The 25,247-nt window shown below is 47.5% G+C and overlaps 2 protein-coding genes across 3 annotated transcripts in view; one reads left to right on the plus strand and one right to left on the minus strand.

The window, feature by feature from the left end:
* LOC126871696 (nephrin-like) overlaps nucleotides 1-25,247 on the plus strand; it is a 253,004-nt gene that overhangs the window by 213,853 nt on the left and 13,904 nt on the right. For both annotated transcript variants that reach the window (XM_050630776.1, XM_050630775.1), the window contains exons 8-12: nucleotides 1,576-1,720; nucleotides 4,374-4,504; nucleotides 14,994-15,153; nucleotides 19,313-19,612; nucleotides 23,846-24,166. In XM_050630776.1, coding sequence (XP_050486733.1) covers nucleotides 1,576-1,720; nucleotides 4,374-4,504; nucleotides 14,994-15,153; nucleotides 19,313-19,612; nucleotides 23,846-24,166 — 1,057 coding nt within the window. The remainder of the gene's footprint in view (nucleotides 1-1,575; nucleotides 1,721-4,373; nucleotides 4,505-14,993; nucleotides 15,154-19,312; nucleotides 19,613-23,845; nucleotides 24,167-25,247) is intronic.
* The window catches only part of LOC126871772 (uncharacterized), a 102,506-nt gene that overhangs the window by 49,213 nt on the left and 28,046 nt on the right, over nucleotides 1-25,247 (minus strand). The window lies entirely within an intron of this gene.

Here is a 25,247-nt window from a genome sequence, read left to right on the forward strand (position 1 = left end):
CAAGGATACCGGGGATAGCGTAAGGGTTGAAGAAAGAACCAAGGAGAGATATTAACGTAAGCAGATTCTATAAGCAGCAGAACACGTAGACCGCTTCTATTGCATTACCATCCTGATTATCCCATAGTCATTCAGGCTGTCTTTAGCCGTTCGCCACGCGTTCCGTATTACATGGTTTCACGACCAGAAAGCGTTTCGTTAGCGAACCGAAAGTACCGAGAAAACTGCGATAGGGTCGACGTGTAATCGCGCGATATATCATCTTTATTTCCTACTCGGTCGAAACGCGAACGCATCGGTGCACTTAAGAGCGTATAAATATTTCTAAATGAAATTCCGCGACGCCTTTGCGCGTTCCGGTGCCCTCTTATGCTCGCCGCCACCTTGCCTTTTCCCTCCTTTTTCTCGGTTGCCGTGAAAACGGTCGCGCGAAGAAAATTAGACGAGCACAGACAAAAGTATAATTCCGGCGGTTGGGTAACGACAATTCCTATATTACGCGCAGAGGAAAGAACATCTTTTTTTGCGGCTGCGGAGCAGAACTTCGAAGTGAGAAAAACTGAGGAAGAATAGGGAAGAGAACGTGTCCAACCGGAGGAAAGTTTTGGTTCCGACCCCTTAACGCGCTTCCGCGTCGAGCGTAGTATCAGTTGACACGCTTTGAAACAAAATTCCCGGTCGAAGTAGCGGCTGGCTTTTTCTCTCGACGCCGGTGGAAAATAAATAGAAAAACGCGAGCGAAGAATCTCGCGTCAGAAGCTGCCGGTAAAATTCACGCTCGGTAGAATCCGGTGGTACTCTTTAGAAAGGATTCCACGGCGTTAGCAGCAGGACCCGGGTCCTTTCGAGTCCGGGCTAACAGGAATGAATTTGCAGCAGATGTTGCCAGCGTTGCTTACGGTCTGCCTCTCGACCTTAATATAACCAAAATTAACCATGCCGAGTTGCCGTCGAACTAGTTTCCCATTTTTTCTCTTCGCTTTTTATCTTTTACCTTCGTTCTCGTTTCTCGCTATCTTGCGCCGCGGAATTGAATCGAGCGACGCCACTGAGAACGGTATTCGCGATACCTGGTAAAAATTATTATCTGCCAAAATTACATTCTTCCGTACGGTGACAAAGTGGCGGTGCGAAAGAGCAAGCGTCCTCTTCGTTGCGAGATGAAGAAGGATCGAAAATGTTGGAAAACAACGTGAAAAATACAGTATCGAAAGCTCGTTCGGTAAAACGGACCAAGATTCTCACGTGACAACATTTTCAAACGTCAGACGAAAACGTTAAACACGAGAAGAACAAGATATCTTTCCCAGGATACGCAAAACTCTACAGCGTGACAACGTTTCGTCAGAGGTGCGTAACAAACGTTTTCTTTTTCAACGGTCCAGAACGATTTGCTGGAAAAGCTCGGGCATCTTGTTCTTCTCGTAGCCGTTGACACGGCTAGCGTACCTTTACGTAGCCTCCCATCGTTTGAAACTCGAATAACTCTCGAATACGAAACGAGCCATCGAGCTAGATCATTTAACTGGCCAAAGAATGCAAACTTTGCGTAACTTCGAACGATCTGTGACGCAGGAGGAGAGATCGGAGAATCGGACGGTGAGCATGGTGGAGTTCGAGCCAGGGGTGGAAGATCACGGGAAATCGATCACCTGTAGGGCCGAAAATCCAAACGTTACGGGACTGTTCGTGGAGAAATCCTGGAAGATCGACGTCGTCTGTAAGTATACGATAAATATATATTCTATTGCTCTTTTCACAGAGATCCCGATTCGTTTCTTGGTACGACGTTTTACGAGCGGACGTGACGTTAAATGCATATTCGATGATTCGTCGTGCTAAACTTGCCCCGCGTTCGACCGACGCTTCTTAATGTATGCATACGCGTCGCGCGAACGTCATAAAAAGATAGAGTATCGCCATGGGGTTGGCGTATCCCTTGCTCTTATCTTCTATCGAGGCGCATCGTGAAATCGGCCGATTTACGAGCGTTTTTACGTTGAACGCACACCTCCCTCCAGTCGCCCCTCTCTTCCTCTTTTCCTCCATTTCCTTTTTTCTCCCAACCCTTGTTTTTACAGCTGCAATAAAACGGCCTCCGCTGGATTTCGAGCGAATTACAGCCGAAATTCAGCGAAACCGATCGTTGGTGTTCTTCCGCGGAACCGTTTCCCGATCTAGTTGATCGTAAAACAAAAAAAAAAGATATATGTGACATATAGGGACGGACAGCTCGTAAAGAGAAAAAGGATGCCATCGATGAATTCGGTCGTTCCGATTGATCCACGAGCTTCCACGTTTCTTTTCTTCTCTCTTCTCCCATTCGAGGACAGGGGGAGGTGGGTATTCCGTCATCTCGACTCGTTCCATTTCGCGCCCCTATGGACTTTCCTTTTTACCATCCTCGTTCGTGGAATCGGTTAAAAAGTCATGACGCGAACAGACTTTCTTCTCGCGGAGCGTATTTGTCGACTTTGCCAAAAAACAAATTCGTCCGTCGCGTAAAAACCAGATCGTGAAAAGACGATCGTGGATAATAGCACACGACCATGCATTCCTTCTTACGAGATTATTGTTATTCGTTACGCATCTGCGTACCGTGTACATAGGCTACGAAGGACTGTAATTACCTCGTCTTACAGCGTAGCCACGAAACTCGCCACAGTGCGTTTCTATGGAACAACGAGGGACCTGAAACGAATCGAAACTAACTTCGGCTACACTTGTTACACCTCCAGCGGATAAATCGAACGTAAATGTAGTTTCTGGTGGAAATGCCAGCGTCCTGAAACTTTATACTTTTACACTTGTCAAGATCTGATTAAGATCTGCTTAAGATTTCCAAGATTCTTCCGATCGGAACGGAAGCACAGCTCGTCGGAAGCGGCGTAACTTTTTGCAATTAATTATTTGGCAACTTTATAAGTAGAAAGTAAGGGGAACTGATTCCTCGTCATTGGTATGATTTTCCGCCGGTTCGTTTCACAGTTTCCAGACCGCTTTTGTCAAACACCGTCCCGTAAGTAAAGTACGCGCGTAGATACGCCAGGTGTATCGACAGCGGGAAAGAAACGCGCTCGATAGCGTCTGAGGAAAAAGCGCGACAACAGGAGAAATAACGTCACGTCGTGTATCCAATTACGTTGACCGTCGAGCAGCATCGTTGAAATTACGCATTACCTCGGGAGCCGGCCCCGGGTTTTTCGTGCTCCACCTTCGTCTCCGCCCATACACACGAGCTCTCGATTCGCGAGGAACGGGGAAGAAAATGAAAGGGGAGGATAGTGGGTGGAATTTATTGCAATCCTGGACGAGTATCTCGCCTCGGTGGAAGAAGAGCGGAAAACAAGGGACAAGAGCGACACGGCACGATGCAACGACGGAGGTTCGAGAATTAAAAAGTGGCGGCGTTGAACTTGGGGCTGAAGGGAGAAGAAGCAGCGGGTAGACGCGATCGAGCTAATTAATACTATCTCGAAAGAGCAGTACACGCCGGTACACGGGGGAAAAGAAGAGCCACCGGAAAGGAGGGAATTTATCGTGGCGCGCGATAAAATCCTGCGAGAACGCCCGAAGAATAAACTCCCCGACGAGAAAGCGAGCTAAGAGGAACCGGTATGATTAAACTAATGAAGACGAGAGATACAAGAGGCAAAGAAAATACTGGAATTTTTCGAGGACGTTACACCAACCAGGAAGGAATCAGCTGCCAAGCGAGACCGTGGAGCCAGACTGGAAGACAATCGAGCTAGCGAAACCGTGGCCGATGTCGTCTGCTAGAAGAATACGAAGAAATTACGCGAATACCAAAACCCGCAGAGATTTGTCTTCTTTGTAATTCACCGGCAACCCTGTGGCCACCGTGGAACGAGCGTACGTGGCGAGTATTTTGGATTAAGATAATCCCTTGACATCGAGACGGTCGTATATCGCAGGCAAAGAAGCTTCATGGTCAGGAAAAAAAACGGGAACTTGAGAAACTGAGCCTGGAAACCGAAAATACATGTTTTTGGTATCGAAACTACGGATAGGTTGTCGCACGACGAGGACGAATCGAGAGAGCGTGCCTCGACCTGGTATCAAGTTGATGAAATTGTACGAGGGTGGAGCCTACCGTGACGATAAAACGTATCCAAACCCTTCGGCGTATTCCTTCTTTATGAGAAAAAATAGTAAAAGCTTGGCAAGGAGATGACGCGTATCCCTGTTATCTATTATCGGAGTAAATCGTTCGCGATTATTTACTTGATCCTCGCACGTACACCTTCGGCGATAGGATCGTGTTTCTACTTTCGATAATTCGATCGAGACGCTATTCTATTCTTTCTGTCTCGTTGGTGGTGGTGATTTCTTCGATTAAAATCTGTTTCCAGATCCGCCGATCGTGTCGCTGAACCTTGGATCGACGCTAAGCCCGGAGGATATCAAGGAAGGCGACGACGTCTACTTCGAGTGTCACATCAGAGCCAATCCTCCCTGGTCGAAATTGACATGGATACACGACGTACGTATGGTTTCATCGATTAATATTCCGCGTAATCAACGTCGCTGTCTCGTTGCGTTTCCTACGATTATAGCTGCTGGTATACTTGGGCGGATACACGACGTAATAATTCGTTGATAGCGTGCGCTGCACGAATCGGACGTTTTTTTTTTTTTTTTCTTTTAACCAAGTTATTTCAGTCTTTGGAATACGGTATTTCGTGCTCCGCGGGTACACTATTATGGCGCTATTAAAAGCCTGGGTGTATCTCGTAAAGTAGAAGCTCGCAACGCAGCGGTACAAAAATTCCCGTACACTTAGCGTGCCACAATAGCGGAAACATAATATGCCAGATTCGCGGAGAAAAATCTCTGGTGGACAAAAAGGCAGCAGCGTGCGTCCCTAAATTTACAAGCGAGCTACGTTACAGGTAATTTACGCGACAACGTCCGCGAACGTAAAGAAAATCACCGTGGAGGGCACGTTACCGTAGCCAACCAAGTCTTATCCCATATAATGGCTCGTATATTTTACTGGCTAAAACTTTGAATCCTTTATTTGCATAATATATGAGATCGTTCGACAGGCTCGATCTAGTACAACGCCGTTAGAACGCGGAGAATTAAAGCGTCGCACCGCACCTCGCACCGCACCGCGAAACACGCCACGCTGAAAGCCGATCATCTCGCGGATTTATGGCGAAAAGCGATAAGAGACTTTCAACGTACTCCTTCTTGCCCTCCTTTTGCCGTTACAGGCAAAATTACGTTTGTTGCCGTGAATGGCAAGTCGCTACGTTCTTCTAACGTTTAAACATTTGCCACGTTAATTCCAAGAGGAACGAGCTTCACGGAGAATAGAATTTACGCTACTCTTCTTCTTTACACGTCGTTTTATAAGCTTCTCTCTTAAGAGTAATTTTTACCGCGAAGAAGACAGCGTTCGAAGAGTAATTCGCCAACGTGACAAAGTTTTTCGTTGTTCCTTCGCTTTATCGGTAGCGACGATTTTGCACGCGTCCGGCTCAGCGCCAGCATTGAGAAACCGGAGAAAGTTTGTCGAAGGGATTCGGCTTCGATTTCGTAGGGGAGAAAGTTTAATCCAGAAGGCGTACGAGGTTGTCTCAGTTTCCCAACTCGTTCGTACGGTGCGAATCGGAATTCACGAAGGAAAGTATGGTCGCCCGATTAAAGCGTATCGTGTCGGGCCAAGGGAAGCCAGAAAGTCCGACGTCTCTTACAAGGGGAAAATGACCAAAGATACGAGCACTTTCTTTTTCCTCTACCGTGTCCTCGCTGCTCTTCTCCTCTTTTTTCCTCGTTTACGTTAATCCAGCCTCTTGTCGTTCTCGTTCGCCTCGTTCTTTGTGTTTACTCGGGAGAGACGTTTCGCCGGATACGTGTCGTAGTTCAGGAAGGACGCCGGCAAGGAGACAGGTTAACGGTAGCCTGGTAGCAGCTGCTACGGCATAAGAGATTTCCGTCGAAATTGCATCTTAAAAATATGATTTGACTTCATTCTAGGCGAGCAAAGCGACTATCGTAACCTCGGCTTTCCCGACACCCATCTACGCGCTACTTCCTTTCGCATCCTTTCGTCGCTTTTCTTTCGCATCCGGCTCGTTTCCCTCGGTCGACTCGTATCGTTCGGCTTGCCAGCTGTCGCGGTTGCTCGTTATTGTTCGCAACTTCGATGACCGAACTCTATAAACGCGCAAGTGGAGTAAGTTGAACGCGATCGATATCACGAATCGCTTTCTGATAGATCGTGCAGTTAACTAGCTCCACGTGCCGGTCCCTTTCGACGAAGACGGCCCTTTTCGCTCGATTAAAAGGGTTTGCCTAGGAATTACAAGAGGCCATCGACACGTTCAATCTGCCAATCAATCCCAAGGTAGCAATCGAGCCGGGATTCCGAACTGTCGGTCTTAAAAAAACGCTTGGAGCCATTGGCAGCGGCAGTAACCTTTTCAATGGCGATCGTAAAGACGAAAGAAGAGCAGCGAACGGAAGGACGACGCAGCATCGATAGGGACAGCAGTAGAATATTGGTTAAAAGGTAAAGAAGGGAGAGAAGAGGCGGCGGAAAGAGCCTGGGGAGGGGGAGGGGGGAGGAAGAAGGAAAAACGAGGAAGGCAGAGATAGCCGCTATAATGGGGTACAGTGATTAGGCTGGCTGTACCATTCACCAGGACAATAGAGACGTTCTGTAGCTACGCCAAGTATCGACGAGCCAATCGGCCGCTGAGGAAAAGACGTTGGAAGATTTTTCCCGACTCTTCATCTTTCTGATGGCAAAGTGGATTGACCGACTAGACAACCGGAAGAACTCTATTAATGTCCTCCTCGTCCACCTAAATACGAGGCAAAAGATCAAATACTTTTTGCCGGAGAAGCAGGCTCTTCTTAATCTTGACACCGTCATCGATACGTCGGACACGCTACTTTTCCGCTCTTCTTTTTCGGAAATAGCCAATTTCTCGACAGAAACAAGAAATCGATAGAAAACGAAATCTCGCGCGGATTCCAGCGACGACGCGAGTCTTGGGATCGAATTTTCCTATCGAACGAGATTACGGCTCCGTCGTAATCGCGCAGAAACGCCTGTAAGCTTGGAATATTATGAAAAGAGACTTTGAATTCCACACGATTGCGCCGTTGATTTTCAAATGGACGTTATTTCTGCTGTACACCGATCAGTCGTAGGAACGACGCGAGGGTAATGGGCTTTCTCGCAATGAATCGGTCGAGTGCATTTTCCACTGGCGTGAGATTCAATCCGACAAGTCCAGGACTTAATGCGGAGAACTGGCTGGAAGGAATCGGGCAAGGGGTTGCGAGCCGGAAATAGGCTGCCGCCGGATTCGACAGGCCGTACATCAATCAATTTCACCGACGTGGCGCGGCGTCGCGATCGAACAGCCGTGCCGGAATTCCGCTCGGATTCGTTGCCTTCGACCGAAGCGAGAAGAGCCTTTTCTTCTCCCGAATCTCGATCTCCCGTTGCTTTTTCTTCGGAGGTGCGGGTGCCGGTGAAATCGAATCGGATATCAGTCATACGGTCAACCAAATTCTGTCACGAATCCCTTCTATCTTCTCTTCGTCTCTCCCCGCGCAACAAGTCGGTCGTTCGTTACTTTCTGTTCGTTGAGAAATATGGCGCAAGCAGCGCGCACGAACCTTTTAAAATACTTTCGTCGCGCTTAATACTGCAACCCGGTTGGAAAAAGGAAACTCAAAGAGACATCGAACGATCGAGTAAATTACAAAATTTCCGAGCAACTCGGGGAATTCGAGCAAGGGGAGCTGAGAAGTTGCACGACGCGGTGCTGCGGCCAACGGCACGATACGAAGAAGAATCGAAAACGTAATCAAAGATAACGAGGGAAGTTTTCCGCTACACGGAAGGGTTTACAGCATTTATACGAGGCACGCCGGACGTCGAAGGTACGAGAAGAGATTCCCTGCTACGAAAAGAGGAAGAAAAAAAGGGACGAAAGGAACGGGAGAGAACGTAGCAGGCTGAAAGCAACCGCGGAAGCATCTTCGCTTCGCCTTTTTTCCTCGCGTCCTTCCGCATTCCGGACCGCAATGCATCATCCTTGCCGGTCGCAAATGTGCCAGCCATCAACCCCTTGGTTGCGTCAAAGTCGGGTATCTCGACATCGCGTATCGATTTCTTCGCGAATCGCTCGCGTTCATCGATCATCGACGTGCAAGCTTCCACCGCGCGAGAAGACGAAAAAATCTCGTGGAAGAAATTGAACGCGACTCAAAGCCGTGAATTCCATTTGATCACGTTGGAAAAAACGATGAAACGAACTCAACTCACTCTCTCCCTCCCTCTCTCTCTCTCTCTCTCTCTCTCTCTCTCTCTCCTCTCTTCGAACAGAAGCAAAGCAAGAAAATTGACATGGAATACCGAGCAACTTTAAAGCTAACGAAGCCCATGCTAGTCTGGCTTGCACGCGATCTTCTCTGTCATTGATAAATCGCTTTAAAACAAAACGAAGCTAAAAAGGGAGGAAATCGCGCGTCGCTGGCGTAACAATTTCTCTAGCGGAAGTATCGCGACAATGCCGCCGATATAATCACGATGAAAAATTTTCAGACAATCCTCGCGCTGCGAGCTACGAAATCCTGGCCACAAATCTTTCGGAAGGGCGCTGCCGCCCTGGCCGGGGCCAGCAGAGAGCATTTTTTCTTCCGAGGAAGCTCCTTTGCCAACAGAGCACGGAGGAAACAGGCAGACAGGGTCGAACGTAACGGCTCGCGTCGAAGACCGACAAAATTTACGAGCGTTCGCCGTGAACGCGTTAAGACGAGCTTCGAACGAGCGTGTAAAATTTAATGGAACGAGAAACACAACGAAAGACGAAAGTACTTGTGTAACGTTCGATGCAATCATGTTTGCCGATTAAAATATTTTTTCCGGCAAGCAGACGCGAAACTCGGACAAAGATAAATTCAATTTTATCGACGACGCGGCACGTCGGCGACGCGTCCTGCCTGTATGGAACGCGCACGAGGAAAAAGAAAAAATTAGAGGCAAGACTGGCGAGAAAAGAAAAGACGAGACGCGCGTGTGTGCACGAGCGCACCGGAAATGCCGCTACCGTGCAACCTATTCGACCGGCATACTAGCTACCTCGTCTCTTTAAACCGTCGTTCAATGCTCTCGGCTTCTTCTCCGGGGTACGTCTCGAGTACGCTCGCTAGCTCGTTCGTCGACACATTAGTACGTGTACAGAGCGATTCGTGAAAATACAACTGTTCGAAGAGAACCCTCTCTCTCTCTCTGTCTTTCCCTTTCTCCGTTGCTCGCTTTCCGGGAGCGATCCACGTCCACGATAATGGCTTCCTTTAACGCCGCGGAAAAAGTTTAAACGCGTAATCGCTTTCGCTGCTGGCTGCGCTTTCTCCACTGCCTAGTTCCTTTTTTCCACGTTTTCGCCACCGGGCGATAACCGAATTTTCAAATCGAACGGAATTTCCATCGACCGAGGGAACCTGAACTCGCGAGTTCTGGCAAAGTGACGATCTTTCGCAACGAGGTTACGATAGCGACGTTTTTCTAATTCTCTGAGCGTCCGCGTCTCTGGCGAGACTGAAATAACTCCGTCTATCCTGCTCTTCTCGCTACGATGTAATTCCAATTCGGGAAGGAAAGATAGATATCGTAAGAATCGTTCGAAAACACTGGCGAACGATCGATGACCAAGTTTCTGGTTTCTAGGTGGTAGAAAGAGGGAAGGCAAAATGAATTTCGCTTAGCCTTTGGACACGGTAGGGAAACGAAGAAAAAGGCGGGACGAAAATAACGAATGCAAGGGCGAAAGGGAGAAAAGACGAGACGGAAAAAGGGAGGAAGGAAGGAAGGAGGAAAGGAAGCACAGCCACGAGTTGTTGGCAATTTTTCAAGGAATCAGTGCGCCGTCTGACCGGAATGAACGCCCGCCTCTAGCCTCTTTTCTTTCCTACCCTCCTGAATCGCCTTTTTTTCTCGCCAGCCTAGCAGGGCAAGGCTACGACGACGTAGAAGAAGCCCCGAATCGCGACCGAGTCGAATTTTCACCGGAGAATTCCGCCAACCGAGCTTTAGATCGGACTAGAGAGACGAACGTATCCTACGAAACCGGTGAACCTTTTTAGGATAGAAATGCAAGAAGAAATTCGATGAATCTTACGGGATAGGTGAGGTGAACCGAGCTTCTACGACGAGATCGAACGAGCCAGATATTCGATGGTTCTGTGTTGTCCTCGGCCGATCCACTTCCAAAAGATTCCTCGTAATCGGGTGTCGTCGATAACATCTTGCTCGTTTCGCCATGGTAGGAGCCGACTTAACATCGGTACAGGAAAAACTACAGCATGGAAGTTAAGAAAGTCGCAGTTGCCGGAGATTAGAAAGGAAAAGAAGAGGAACGTGGCGCGAACTCGGACCCGGGGGATTTGCCTGGAAACGCGACAAACGGTCGACAATTTACGTTTACGTATAACCTAGCGGACTCGTTAAAGCGAACAGAGTTACAGTGGTGCTGTATGCAAGCCGTTATCGGACGATCTTCGATAAAGCGAGAGATTCGTCCATTTTCCATTTTCCAAGGCGGCTGCATCGGCTAACCTTGGAAGGATGCGTGTACGGAATATCACGAGAGCGTGTACGAAAGGACGGTTAACACCTACTTTATGTAACGGCGACGTACGAGACAATGCCGTTGGCCCATTGTACCCGGATGGTTGTATGTACCACGTGCTACGAGTAATTCCACCCTTATACCGGATTCCGAATATTCTCAAAATGAAGCTCCGGGCTTTTGGGCTCCGTTCCAACTGTCTCTTCCTGCGGCTAGACCCGTTGCATAAAACCGCGCACACTTGCCCGCCTCGCTCTTGTCAGGTTCAAACGAAAAGTTTTAGTATCCTCAGACCTGACCTGCTGCCGCTTTGGATACCGTTCGAATATCGACACCATTCTCGACCCAAGTTTTCTATCCGTAACCCATATTCATCACCAGGTCGGGGAAGAAACGTTTCGGTAACCTTAATTTGCCAAAGCGTCGTGAGAACCGCTGCAACGAATTACGCGCCCTCGCAACTCTTCGCGATTTACGACACGTCGGCGCTTAAAGCCTCGTAAAATCAGTCGCGAAAGCGATCTACATGGAAATGTAAATTTCACGCGGATCGTGTTCACGCGTAACGAGCTCTTTGATGTCTCGGTGTAGAGATGGGCGGCTGACAGAAAAGGGTTAAACAAGTTAGTCGCCGATGGAGTATCCATATCCAGAGAATGGATTTAACGACCAAGTTGGGCGATCCTCGTTTACCCCTGCGAAATCTGATTAGGAGAAGGAAAATGTTTCGCGCAGGTGGTTCCATCGAGAGCAGGATCAAAGGACCAGCTCGTTTTCGGCGAAACCGTAACAGGAAAATGGAATTAATAACGGCAAACCAGAATCTAGAACGCGATCCTTAAGGGGTTCTAATTAACGCGTGCGCGGTTACGAACTCATTATGCAAGCTGTCTAAACCATGGAAGAAGTGGTACGCGGCGCAGCATCCGATCGACGCGTCGTTATCCGAATTTTGCTCGTCGGTTGGCCAATCTTCGACCTGTGGGACAGTCGGTCTGGGGATTGGCCGCTTTTCAATTTGTCGGTTTCTCTAGGAGTTGAGAGCGCGACTCGCTTCCGATCTCCCATAGTTGCAACGAAACGCAAAGAAACGGGACTGTTTGCACACACGGGGGAGGATAGTACGCACGACAAATGGTGGAAGAAGGTGCAGGGGTGGCAGGTGGCTGGTAGCCAGGCTACTAGCCTTCGTTGGAATTGGTTCGCAAACGATAAAAGACAAACGAAAGCTCTCGAACTGTATCGTTGGTTCGTTTCTGGCGTGATGAAACGACGAGGGAAAACACAGGAGGAAACGTGGAAAGGTCCAGGGGAGTCCCAGCTGGAGAGAAAATGGTAGGAAACGAACGGCAGCCAGGCGCTCGAATAGAAACGTCAAAGTTTGCAGCTACTTTCTCAAAGCGAAACGTAGGTAATATGCGACCCGAAGAGACGGTTATCGATGTATCGATTCGGAAAACGGCGAGTCTACGATCGTTGACTTTAGCCGAGTTCCTCGGTATATCGTGTGCACGATAAACGAAAGAATTTGTAACGGGACTTTATAAATTAACGATCGTTCTTTCACAACGGTAAAGCTGCGAGTTACTCGGTGAACGAACTGCGCGAATTTAAAGAAAAGAAGGAAAGAAAAGAAGTTGTTGGTATTGGTCATAAATTTTTCTAGTCCCCTTAACGAAGTATAACGTTTAACGAGTCTTGACTGGCTAGTAAATCGAAGGTAAACCTCCGGCCTTAACCGAAGCTTAACCTATGCTAAGCGAGCTAAAGCTCCTTGACTGGACCGTGGAACACGGAAGAGAGGCAAGTTGCATAGATTACAATCCGACTCGATCGAGTCGACGTATTTTCGACCCTTCCGAGCCGCCGAGTTTATCGATCGTATCCGAGATCTTCCCATCCGATTAAATTCTTTAAGGGATTAGATCTAGCGGAATTCCTCGTTTCGATTTTTAATTCGCCGCTGAACATCAACAACACGAATTAGGATAAAGACGAATTGAAATTCCTGGACGGTCGATCGACCGCGAGTAATTAAGTGCTCATCCGTCGATGCGAAACCTATCCGACGAAGGACACGATTCTCCGGCAAGAGAATGTGGCTGCGAGCCGAGATTATAAAACAATCGAACAAAGCCAAAGGGGGTGGACGAAAAAAGAAAGAGGAACAAGCTCGAAGCGGAGCGGAAAAGGGGAATGGAAAAAAGACTCGCGGGAGGAGAAGAAATCTTGATCTGTTCTGACAGTCTGCGCCACCTTCTCCGAGATTCAAATGGCCTCGTTTCGAATCGATTTCGAATTATCTTCGGCGAACGGATTCCTGCGGAGGAGTGGGGACAAAAGAAAGAGAGTCTATCGGTGTAATGGAGAAAACGAGCTGCAGACAGAGAAACAGATATAAGGAATGAAAGGAGTGTGACAGAGAAAAAGAGAGAGAAAGAGAGAGAGAGAGAGAGAGAGAAATAGGAAAAGCGAGGAGAAGAAGAGACAAAACGAAGACGGAAAAAACGAAGACAAGTACAACGGGGAATTTAAACGAGGAAGAGGACGACTGGCGAGAGACAAAGACAAGTTCGAAGGACGTCTCTCGTCCGATTAAACAGGCGCGGATGCATTTGGCACGGTCTTCGGCTAGTAAGCCGTGTCCCGGTTTTACCTACTTGTTGGCTCTAACCCTTGCCTCTTTCGGTAGAGCGTTTCTCTGCGAACGAGATCCATGATTCGCGATCGTCCTTTGCCCGTCGGCTAATTGAAACGCGATCCACCGAAACAAGCCGAAAGAGCCGGAAGAAACTTTTGGGCGTGTCGTGTTCTCCGCTTGTCGACTCGGTGTTTAAACGAAAATACCCGGCGAAATACTTCGGCAAAGGAATACGATCGACATACGACGGCCGAATCGAGTTCACTGCAACTTGCAGACAACTCTGCAATAACAGAGCGTTACGTTTGCTTCGTTCTTCGTTTTGTTGCACGGGGCGAACAGCAACGAAATAAGATAGAACGAAACTCTGTCCCAAAGTGGCCTAATTAAACCTGGCATCGTGCTAGTTTGAAAAGACGCGCTCGCTTTGCTATAAAGCGTGGATAATAAGTACTTACACGCGTGAAAGCGTACGTGGGTATACGGACGATAGCCTGTTCTCGTTGCATAGCCGTGGTAGACGTAGTTCGTATGTAGCCGTTCGTTCTCGGCCTCGTCGGCAAGGCGTCGAGGCCTTTTTTCCACCGGGTTGCTCATCGCTGTCATGTTAATTTTCCCGGAGAAGGAAAGAATTCTTGAATCAAATGCATTCGTTTCGTCTCCTCGTTAGTCGGGACAAAAGAGGAACGGTACAAAAGATAACGAAACTAGCGACTCTTTTCATCCGGTTTGATTAAACAACTAAGTGCACCGTTGTATCGTCCTTAGCCATGCTCGACGGTTGATAAGCCGTCAGCCTGGACTTCCGTTTCTCCCGTCGGTTTCCTTGTCAATTCCCACAAAGGAATACAAAGTCAAAGGATTTCAGGTGATAAAGAATACCGCGTTATTATTCGTCCACGATATCGAGCGATACCGTAGCTTCGCAGGAAACGCGAGACGTTAACTAACAAGAGAAGCAACGCTCGCCCGAGCTCGCTTTTTCTTCTCCCATCCCGATTTCTCTTCTTGCCTTTTCTCCGCTGTGTCGCGCCACGTCGAAACGGATAAATTTGTAACAAAGACGGCGGCCAGCGTAACATCCCTGACCGTAAAAGTTATCGTGCCACGTTCTTTCCTCCAGTCTCTTTCGCCGAGTAACGTGCTCGCAATAATAAAGGATTTATCCCTTCTATATGCTGCCGCGACGTTTCTTCCTCGATAACCGAACTTTATAACGAGAAAAAATAGCGGCCGTCGTCCCTCGCCGATGGAGAACCACGATATACGTTAACTTTGTCCTTGACGATCGTAATTACTTCTAAAAATGCACACGTTTCGCGTTGAGTAGAAAAAGGTGCTGATAGATGATAACACGACCGACAATGGAATGGCGAGGAAGACGCCTGGGTGGAACGGCTCGGTGCATGTTTATCTCTAATTTATCGCGAAGGCAGACCGTAACGAGAAACGAAATCGCGATTCGAAATCTACTGTTAGCCCGAGCACGAACGAGAAAGAAATGGATCAAAGTCGAGCTGCCAAGCCGATGCAGATACCTTCCTTTCACGAGTGTTTCATCTTGGCAAAAAGAGTACAAAAGAAACAGAAACAATAGGTAGATTTTTTCCTTTCGTTCTTAAAATAAACGAGCGTCGCAACGTCGCGTAATTCCTATCGATTCTAGTTTAAGACGCGTTTAATAACCGACCGACAGAGGCCGGTGTATTTAAAACGAAAATTCTTGTTTGCAGAACCAAATACTGGCGCATAATACGTCAGCCAGGATAATCTGGTCGAATCAGAGCCTGGTACTTCAGAGCGTGACTAGGAGTAGCGCCGGCAAGTACGTGTGCGCCGCAACGAATGACCTGAACGAAACTCGCAGCGAGCCTCTTCATTTTCGCGTCAAGTGTGAGTATCTCCGCGGCTCGTCACGAGAACCACTTCAACGATCCGCCTCGGAGCGTACTTTATTTTAATCGAGCGGACTTAATCGAGGATTTTCCTCGGTATTCGGTAACGAAGCCGGCATTCAACGACGAGCAACGAACGCCGTTCTCGCGCATACGCTTCACCTGTACTACTTTCGTCTATTTATTCCGAAACAGCCAACCCGAATTCCTCTTCCTCTTATTCCAGCTGAATATTTCAGTCGTACTTAGTTTTAGCTACATTTTTGATATCCAATTCCCGTTTTACACCGAGCAAACCGCCAACCCGCGATGCGACCTCGAGAAGCAACGCTCTCGTACCTCGGCACTGCGATGTACAAATTGAATATGTCGGTTTTAAAAAACGATACACTAAGATAGATGTTTCTTCTCACAGACGCTCGTTTCGATAAACCGAACGTTTAACGCCGCGGTATCGGACCAGCGATCGTTCTATGCTTGTCCACGTATCGATACCGTTTGCCCAACATATCCAACATATCGACATCGATGTTGATCCGATGGTCGTCGTCACGTTGGGTACGCCGTTAACCGGGCGACGACAGCCTCGACCGCTGCTGGATCGTGACTGTTTCGTTTCGCGATACTAGCAGAAACGTGCTCGTGGCTCGAAGTGATTTTGACCGTTTTGCACGCGAAAGACCATTTACCCGATACTTTTACCCACTTAAATCGTAGTTAGAATAGGCGAACGTTAACGCGAAATCGTAAAAACATAGTCGGCCGATCGACGCTCGGCCGCGTATTCTGCACGGAGAATGGGAACGGTTTCCGACATCGAATATAGATGCGCCGTGAAAACAAGCCCGAAACACGATGCCCGATATTTAACTGCGGCTCCTGACGGCCTCGTAAAGGACAAGGAAACGAGCCAGTATAAGCAGCAATCTCGCGGGAGTTTGCGAATCGAAGTCAACCTCGTATCTGAATTTAGTTTCCCGGTTATTACATCATCGCCCCGATCCTGGGAATGACATTTGCTTTAGGCTATTCACGTCCGCCTCGAAGCGGCGTGGTTTCCTTCGGTCGGGATTTAAGCCAACTTCGATCGAAATGTCGACGCGTTGATCGGTCTTACGGAACGCCATACGCCGATGATACTTGAACCAGAAGCGTTCGCCTGCGTAAATTTAGATTATCTGCTTATATACGAGCGCGTTTCCAACGAAAAGAGTTAGATTTACGACGGGCGTTGGATTAATTCCGCGAAAAGAGAAATTACGACTTCGTGCCCGTACGATTACACGCAAATCATCCGATAAAGCTGCTCCTTTCATCAGAGAAAACTAGGAATAAACGCGAGGGAAAACGGAACGAACAGGTTCAAAGGGCCATTCGATGAATGAGCATATTTTTTGAAAGCCGTTTCAAAGTACATGTCACAACGTTGCCCGCAATTAAGCAGAGTCTGGGAAAAAAAAAGGCGGAGCGCGCAAGCTGTATAAAATCAAAGAGCGCGCCGGTTCTTAAATCGTTGCATCCGAACGTAGCAACGTTTTACCGATATTCGTGCTACTCGAATAACGTGTATCGCGACATCGCGTTCGATAATTCTTCTCATTAAATTTCGAGTTACGGACTCGGATTTCTGTCCGCCGCGTTAATTACCGAGGGAAACCAGTGTCAACCGGTTTTCCTCGTCAAATTTTCTGTTCGCGATGTTCGCTCGGTTTCGATAAGAAAGAACGAAAGCGCGACGCCTTTTCCTCCGCATCAACGATTTCCGTCAATATGCATTTTAACCAATACTTCCCGATATTCTTTTATATTTATTTCAGTCAGCCGTCCGGGCCGACACATTTGCAATTTAATTCCTTCGTTGCAGCAATATCGTTTCACCGAGTCTTTTGTCATTTATTCGTTGAATCGTTAAACACCTGAATAGAAAATATCGAAAAGAAATGGCCAGCGATTGCGGATGGAAAAAGTAATGACAGAAAATATTTATTCGCGCTCGTACTAAGAAACGAATGGAAACGAATTAAACGCGTAAAGTGCGAGGCTCGTACATCAGTCGCATCGAAATGACCGGCAATAAGTCATACAGATAGCACCTATGCGCGGCACGATATCGGTCGCGTGTGATTTTCACGTAACTTTGCGGTTCGACTCTGTCCACAACCTTTCGTTCTCGTGTTTCCAACCTGTTCCCTCGATTTCCTCGTAAATAGCATGCATCTAAAGATGCAAAGCAGCTTTTATTCCTAAGCGTTGTAAATTCTATTTTATTCTTGGAAACTTCATTCCTGTAAACCATTTTTCCTGGTCACCTGTTAGTTATTTCTCTTCTCTTTTTATAACGTGGCTTGTCACTCCAACCGCCTTGCTACTACACTTTTAGGATCTTCAAGCTTTCTTTTTTATTTCTGAAATTCTTTTTCTCGTGTCTCGCTTCTGTATTTCTTATTCCTACAACTTTCCTTTTTTCGCTGCCCGTCCTGTTCTCGTTTTATCGCCTGGATCTCTTTTTGTTGACACCTTTGCGTTATTTTTTATCGCTACAATTTCTCATTCCCAGGAAGCTTGAGTTTTCCCGTTGCTAAAATTCCTTCTACAATCCCTCCTACGTAACAGGATTGCTCCTCCAAATGTGGAAATTTTTCCATGTCCCAATTTCATCACGACAGAGCACAGCCGAAGGGAAACCCGACAAGTGATACATTATCATTTCCCATCATTCGGATGAACACGCTATCCACGGTAGTACATAATTGGAGCCGGAAAGTGGTTCTTCAAAAGCGTCCAGCCAGTTGGTTGTCGCAAATGATTTTGGAAAGCACTAGTTAATTACAAGGCTGGACGCCACCCTGCGCCAAATAATCAGTCAACAGGAAAGTTTTGATAGCATATATCGCGGCGCGCGTAAAAATCAAAAAGCGAAAAAAAATGGATTAGAACCTTCGCACGTACGCGCTCGGTATTGATTACTCTTTCGCGAGAAAGATGAATATCCATAATAGTAATAATAATAATAATAATAATAATAATAATTGTTCGATCCTTTTAACGTTAGAGCAACGATAAGTATATGTTTAAATGATTCGCGCGAGCAAATCGACGGAATATCGTATAGTTCAGAATCAGAATTAACGCTTCGTAAAATGCAGCTTAGTTTAAGTTGGAATTTATTTCATACTAACGCAAAGGATATAGAAGGTTGCACGTGACTGTGAGTGTCGATGCATCAATTGGGGCCGTAGCTTGATACTATAAGTTAGGACCTCGCCATATCGTGAAAATTGCCATCTCGAAGATTGCCTCGACTCATAAACGGACTTACGTTCAAAAGTAGCGGAAGTATTCTTTGCTTTCCGAGCACGATCCTGTCGCTTTGTGTTCATGACTGTCTCATCCATCTCTCCAAAACCGTATTTTACTCGCGCTCTTCAATTTCAAAGATCGAACCCGTGAACGATCGGACTTGCAGCTATGAGAAATAGCCGTTCGTTCGATAATCTTGTTTGGGAATAACAATCATTGGAAATTTCGTTGGTTTCGCTATTGTCTATAGCAATTGCGCGATATTTGTTGCCAAGTGGCCTTAAAAAGTCATAATCCTTTTTCTTCTTTCAAACGACAAGATACGTGCCCGAAGCGGCAGAAGAGACGGATGCAGGTGGAGATAGGAGAGTCGGATAAATTGGAAGAAATGTATATCACGGGAAAGGTAGCTCGGCAAAGGTGGCAGTAGTTGTAGGTGGGAAATCTTTTTACATCAGTCGCGAAACGATTTCATCCGAGCGAAAGCTGCCTCGTGACAAAGTTCTGCGAGGCATGCTTGGAAAATTTTCCAGCAGAAAGGTTAAATAAACGGTTCTCAGTTTTCGTAAGTAGCAGCACGCGTAACAGGTCGTGCAACGCGTTTGATTATTCCAAGCCAGCGTTCCATCGATGCTAGCTAAATGTCGCCGTTTCGAGGATGCTCCAATCTTTTTTTTTTTTTTTTTTTTTTTTTACATTTCAACTTTTCCGACGTAACGTTCGATCGAGTGGAACGCGTGGCGCGGTTGTGGCGTTCGATTCTCGTGTGACTGGAATTGAAAAAGCAGGCAGCGGAAACGGCGATAGATGGTGGTGATTGGGAAAAGGGGGAGATTCACGGTCGAAATATTTTTCAGTCGCGCCGGTTTGCAAGGAGGACCGGATCGTGGTGGTCGGAGCATCGAGGGGCGAATCGTTGAACATCGCGTGCAAAGTGGAGGCCGATCCGCCAGCGCACAATTTCCGATGGAAATTCAACAACAGCGGAGAGACGTTGGAAGTAGCACCGGGCAGATTCTCGATGGAGAAGTCAAGCGGCGTGAGCGTGCTCAGGTACACGCCGACCACAGAGCTGGATTACGGTACTCTGTCGTGCTGGGCGGACAATTTCGTTGGTACACAAGCGAGACCGTGTCTCTTCCAGCTGATAGCCGCCGGTAAGTATTTACCGGATCTCAGTAAATGTTACATCAGCCGAGTAGCAGCGACCTCGCGCTCGATCTCGAGTCTTCGAGTGGTCAGGAAATCGAGTTAAAATCCTTTCTACCGTCAGAAACCAGCCTGTTTACGCTGCTAAACTACAACCTTCCGTGTTACGTTTCGTCCACCCCTGAAATCGTGCAAATAAGACACTTTGTAGACGACTGGTCGTGCTACTCGCAACAAACTGCCTGGAAAATATCTCGAGAGCTTCGCTCTATTCGTCTTTCCAAGTAGACGCGTAGTATGGCGACGGAACGAAGAGGAGAAAAAATTCCGCGTGGAGAGAATCTCGAGGCAACGCGATCAGCCGAAATCTCTCGCAAACCGCACAAAAATCCCAGTGTTTAGAATCGGCGTAACGACGTGGTATTTCATTTGCATGAGATCGGAGGGAAGAAAGGCGGTGATTTGAAATTGTACTCGCGTGCAAACAGCAACGTTGCAATCTGCGGCGCTTTTTTCCAAATTTCAAGTACGTTGTGAATCGAATCGATGGTAAAACGCGAAATAAATAGTGGAAAGCTTGGGCCGCTGCAACTCTAGCTCGAAAGTCCGACCTGCGTAAATTATTCAAAGAGCGCCGCATTCTTGCCACCCTCGGGACCGTACCAAACCACCAAGACTATTAACGCCTCAATTATTTACCCTTTCGAAACCAAGATTGTTCCATTTCTAAAGATCCTTCCAATTAGTTGGAAAGCGATCGTTAATCAAGCTGCCGGTATCACCGTTAACCGACCACTTATCCCACTCTTTATCGATTCCTACTCGCTTTTTTACGCAACCGACCATTATTTATCCGCGCCAGCTACCACATTATATCACGTTACGATTGCATTTTTTCGCAAGAACACTCGCGTAAAAAGCTATCGGCAGAATCAATTAATCGGTCCGTCCGAATACTTGATACGCTCGTTCATTAACACTAACGCGTCGGTATAATCGATCGATTAGCGGAGGAATTATACGCGACGCGCCGACGAATTTCCCCACGATAAACATGTTGATAAACATCATCTGGTAATAATACATCTGCGTGTATATACTTCTGCCGTATATTCGATGTGATGGAAATTTGATTGATTGAAAATAAATTAATTGAATTAATGCTCGGCGATTAATAGGTGCAAAACAATCAACAAGCATAACCGATCCGTGCGTTCGAAGCGAATTTTTTGGAAGCCATTCGAGCCGTTGCTCGAGCTGCGACCAATTTTCCAAGGGACCTTCTTTTCCGAGAGAGGCGCAGGCAGAAACGAGAGGTCAAAATCCTGACAGATATTCGGGAATTATCGCCGCGCGTACAATGCGATGCTACCAATCATCGCGCGGTAAACCGACATTAATCCGCGAGCGGATTTTCGCCGCGCGGCCTCGGCTCGATGTCTTTTTTTCCGCGTGTGATCGAGAATGACGTTGACACGACGACCTGCCGAAAACGTATTGACATTGACGAATACACACGTGCGGCCAAATCGGCGTCCTTTCTTCTTTGTACGACCCTCGCAACGCGCATTTTCATCCCTTTTACCCCCAACCTACGTACTTTTATCCTCTGCCCTTTTTTTTCCTTTATTCGACAGAGGAATTACCCAGCAAAAAGATCGGTCGCGGCTAAGAGAATGAAAGAAGCGACGGCGCGTTGCAAACTGGTGCTCTTTGGACGATTTATCGCTTATTCGTTCGCAGATTTTCAAAGATCTTGGACGTGTTATTCGAGGGGATCCGTTGAATATCCCTTGTACAAATCGAACGTCGTTAGAACGCATCGATGACTGAAACAATTTTTTACGATGTCTTACGATACTTGGCGTTGGAAGAAATGTCGCGAAGCAATGTGCACTCGATGGTTGACGAAGCGACGTAGAGTTTCGAGTGAAATCGAGGCTAGTCGGTCGGTCGTCGATTCTGCTAGACCCAGTGGCTGTTGTCGTAACCTTTGGCTGCTCTGATTCATCCGCAGCGACCCGGAAACCGACCCTCCACGAAACGAAATTATTTTCAAATCTGTCGGTATTGATATCGGATATTGCGTGGTGGTTGGAAAGATGTTCGATGTTGCGACACGGGCAGAGCTCGTGGACTGCGGCAGGCTAACACGGGTCAAAGAAAGTTAAGCTGGTTATTCGCCTGGTTTTCGTGCATTGATCGCCGCTGCACCGTGAAAAAACTGTTTTCCAGCGAATTTCCGCTGGACGCGGCGAAATTTCAAAAACGAAAGGAAGAAATCGCTGACGCGAGAACGTCATTACCTCGGGCCGATGTTGATTAAATAACAGACTCTGACTCGACGCAGCAAGGCGAGGCGGCTGCAACTAGGCTCGAATGGTAAAAAAAAAAAAAAAAAAAATAAAAAGAAAGATTCATCGGCCGTTTCGCGTTTCCATTTTTCAGATAGCCATTCGAGTAAGTTAAAACGAAGGGAGTCGGTGCATCGGGAATAGAATTTTCAATCGCGGTTGAGATAAAAAGCGACGCGGCGCGGGATGGCATGGCGTTTCACCGCCTCGCCGCGAAACCGCGCGACATGTATTATGAACCGGATGAAAATAAATTGAACAACGGCCGCGGAACGACAGGCGGGGATGAAACCTTGGTAAAATTCGATATATCTTAGGAAGGAACCGAAACGGTTCGTCGAAAAGAACGCGAGGTATGGCACGCGGCGGTTTCGCGATTAACGCGAATGAAATGTACGAGAGAGGTTGGCGTTTGCGAGCGAAAAGCGAAGAGCGGCTTGTAAATAGGTTGAAGCGGGAAAAAACAAAGAGTACGAGGGGTAATAGGATGCAAAGCGAAATAAAGTCGAGCCGAAGGATTCGCTTTCCGTCCGTTTACTCGCGTCGACGGAAAAGACGAACAATATTTATTTTCTCCTTGCCTCTCGGACTCGTGATAGCTTCGCTGTCTGTTTAAGAAGAAGGAAATTTTATTTGGAACGAACGAGAACCGTGGGGACAGAGAAGCGCGAGCAGGGGAAAAAAGATGAAAGACGGAAGAAGAGGGAAGGAGAGGGAAATGGCCGGGCGAGGCGAAGGGCCAGAACGAAAAACAGGCGAATCACGGGTGCAACTGCGCTTTCAGTGGCGGCAGAGAAAAAGAATTTTCGTAGGATGCAACAAACTGCATCAACGCCGGGAGACGGGACGAGGTGAGATGGAACGAACGAAAAGAAGAAAAAGTGCGGGACATCTCTGTGACCATTACTATCCCGGTACACTAAATCCTTGCCACTCGTAGACGCGCAAACATTTTTCACCCGGGGTCGGGTGAGCTTGATTTCCAGAGAGCCGACGGTCTCGCACGCTTTCAGCCAACCTGTAGAGCGACCTTCGAGCGCGTACAAAGTATCCAGAAAATATTACCGGACAAAGGGCGACAAACGAGCCTGCGACAGAGACAACAAAAGAGGAAGAAGGTGGATCGCGCGGCGGAAATTTCCTTCCAACGAACAAGCGCGTCTCGCCATACGAGAGACGCGCGACGCGTGACTAGCGACGATGCACCGGAATCCAGCGCCAAAGAACTTGAAAGTGGCACGTGTATCAGAGAGGAAATAATCTTCGCCGTTCGTTTGATTCGTTGGTTGGACCGTGGATGGGAAAGGCAGGATAATAACCGTTTGCACGTAAGAGGGAGGACGCGACTCTTGATCCGAGTATTCGGTGTGAGCGGCGCGCCGGTTTTCGTTTCCAGTAAGGAAGCTCGCAGAGCTTGCTGAAAGCGTAGGGATTCGCACAAAGTAGCTGTGGAATATTGCGAGTTAAAAGGCCGAGCGACCAGCTGCGGACCTCGTCCGTTTACAATCGTAACGTTCTAAAGAGCCAGCCAAGACTGAAATCCTTTACGAAGCAATTTCACGCGTCGGCTCGTTTTAATATTCGAAGCTTGCGGAAGAACGTCAACTTTCGCTCTACGAAATAACCGACCGCCGCGCGTCTCTAGAGCTGTGCAGGCGAAAGTCAACGCTATCGCGAGAATCGATTCTACCCCGGAGAATCGAACTGCGTGGAAAAGTGGCCCCGTCTGTTTGAATAATCGCAGAAAGAGAAAAGTGTGGGTGGTACAGGTAGGAAGAGCGAATCAAAATGGCAAAACGTGCGACGTTAGCTCGTAAAATTTTAACAACGTGGTCGCAGCCGAGCAGCGTCGTGACGGATTTAACCGCGGTGACGTTCTCGTTTCAGGAAAACCATTTCCGGTCCGTAACTGCACGCTCGCGAACCAGACTTACACCAGCGTCGAGGTGAAATGCGTGGCCGGATACGATGGCGGACTTCCGCAAAAATTCATCCTGGAGGTGTACCATGGCGACGTGGATTTCCTATCGAGCAGCCAGCCTCTCTACAACGTCTCCAACGTAGACGAGCCGAATTTCTCTCTGGCCGGTCTGGAGGCGTCCGTCGAGGCAGGCGTTCACGTCGCGGTCTACGCCGTAAACGCTAAAGGCCGCAGTCAACCAGTCATTCTCAGCGAGGTCACCTATCGCGACGCCGAGAAACGTACCGGTAAGTTGTATCTCTCTCTTCTATTCGCTTTTACGCCTTTAAATCGTGATCCTAAATACCGATCCTAAATGAATCTAGAAATATATTTATATATATATATATATATATATAATTGACCATCGACGAACAAAGAATCGTCCGCAAGGTTCATAAAAAGGTAGTAGATGCTTTGCGAAGAAATCGACCAGAGCTTAAAGTCAACTCGTAGAAAAGAAAGGGATAAGCAAAGTGACAGAATGAGAAATGGACTGTCATGCGTAAGCTTAATCGAACAGAAAGCGCGTTCAAAGAGAAACGAGCCGCGTTAGGTTGACCCTGATCAATATAGTGACCGGCACCGATGTCAAGGAGATTAACAAAGCGTTCGGGGATTCAGCAGGCAAGGTCGCTGCCGCCTGGTTTCTGCGGGTTCCGCGCCGCCTTTGAAACGGATGGTAGTTGTTCCCGAGTGGGTGGTGTCAACGACGAGGTTAGTAAGCAAGACGAATCGCCACCCCCGAGACAACACACCGAGACGAATGCACCACACCCATTATCCGGTCTCTATGTACATTGTGCTACTTAGCCGGTGTCGACTGTAGTCCAAGAAATCGGCCTACGTCTTCATCGATAACTCGAAAACATCCAGAGCTTTCCAACTCTCGCTCCGCGATTAATTCTTTTATTCGCTTATTTCTTTGTTTACTTCTTCCAAGGTTTTTCTTTGCGTTTTCCGTCAGAAAAAATATTTACCTCAGTCTGAAGCGTATGTCGAGAAAGAGTTTTCTTTTTTTTTTTTTTTTTGTTTCCGAACGGCATCGCGCTGTCGTCGTTATGAAAAAGCTAGATACGTAACTCGTAAATAACAGTGTATGGCGACGCGTTTATTCATTTTCACCACGCGCTCAAACTCGTCTATTGGATAGATGATAGAAAAACGTTAAAAATGGTTAGCAAAGTGAAAAAAAAGAAAAAATATGCGGGGGCGGGGGACAAAGTCGATGTAGAGGAAGGAGAATGACGCAAAAATGTAAAAGATTTGTCGTGGATAGCGCGCAGTGAGTCACTGGGTGACATCGTGTGTATACGCGCGATCGTAAAT

Source organism: Bombus huntii, chromosome 12 (assembly GCF_024542735.1).
Source record: "Bombus huntii isolate Logan2020A chromosome 12, iyBomHunt1.1, whole genome shotgun sequence".
NCBI lineage: Eukaryota > Metazoa > Arthropoda > Insecta > Hymenoptera > Apidae > Bombus > Bombus huntii.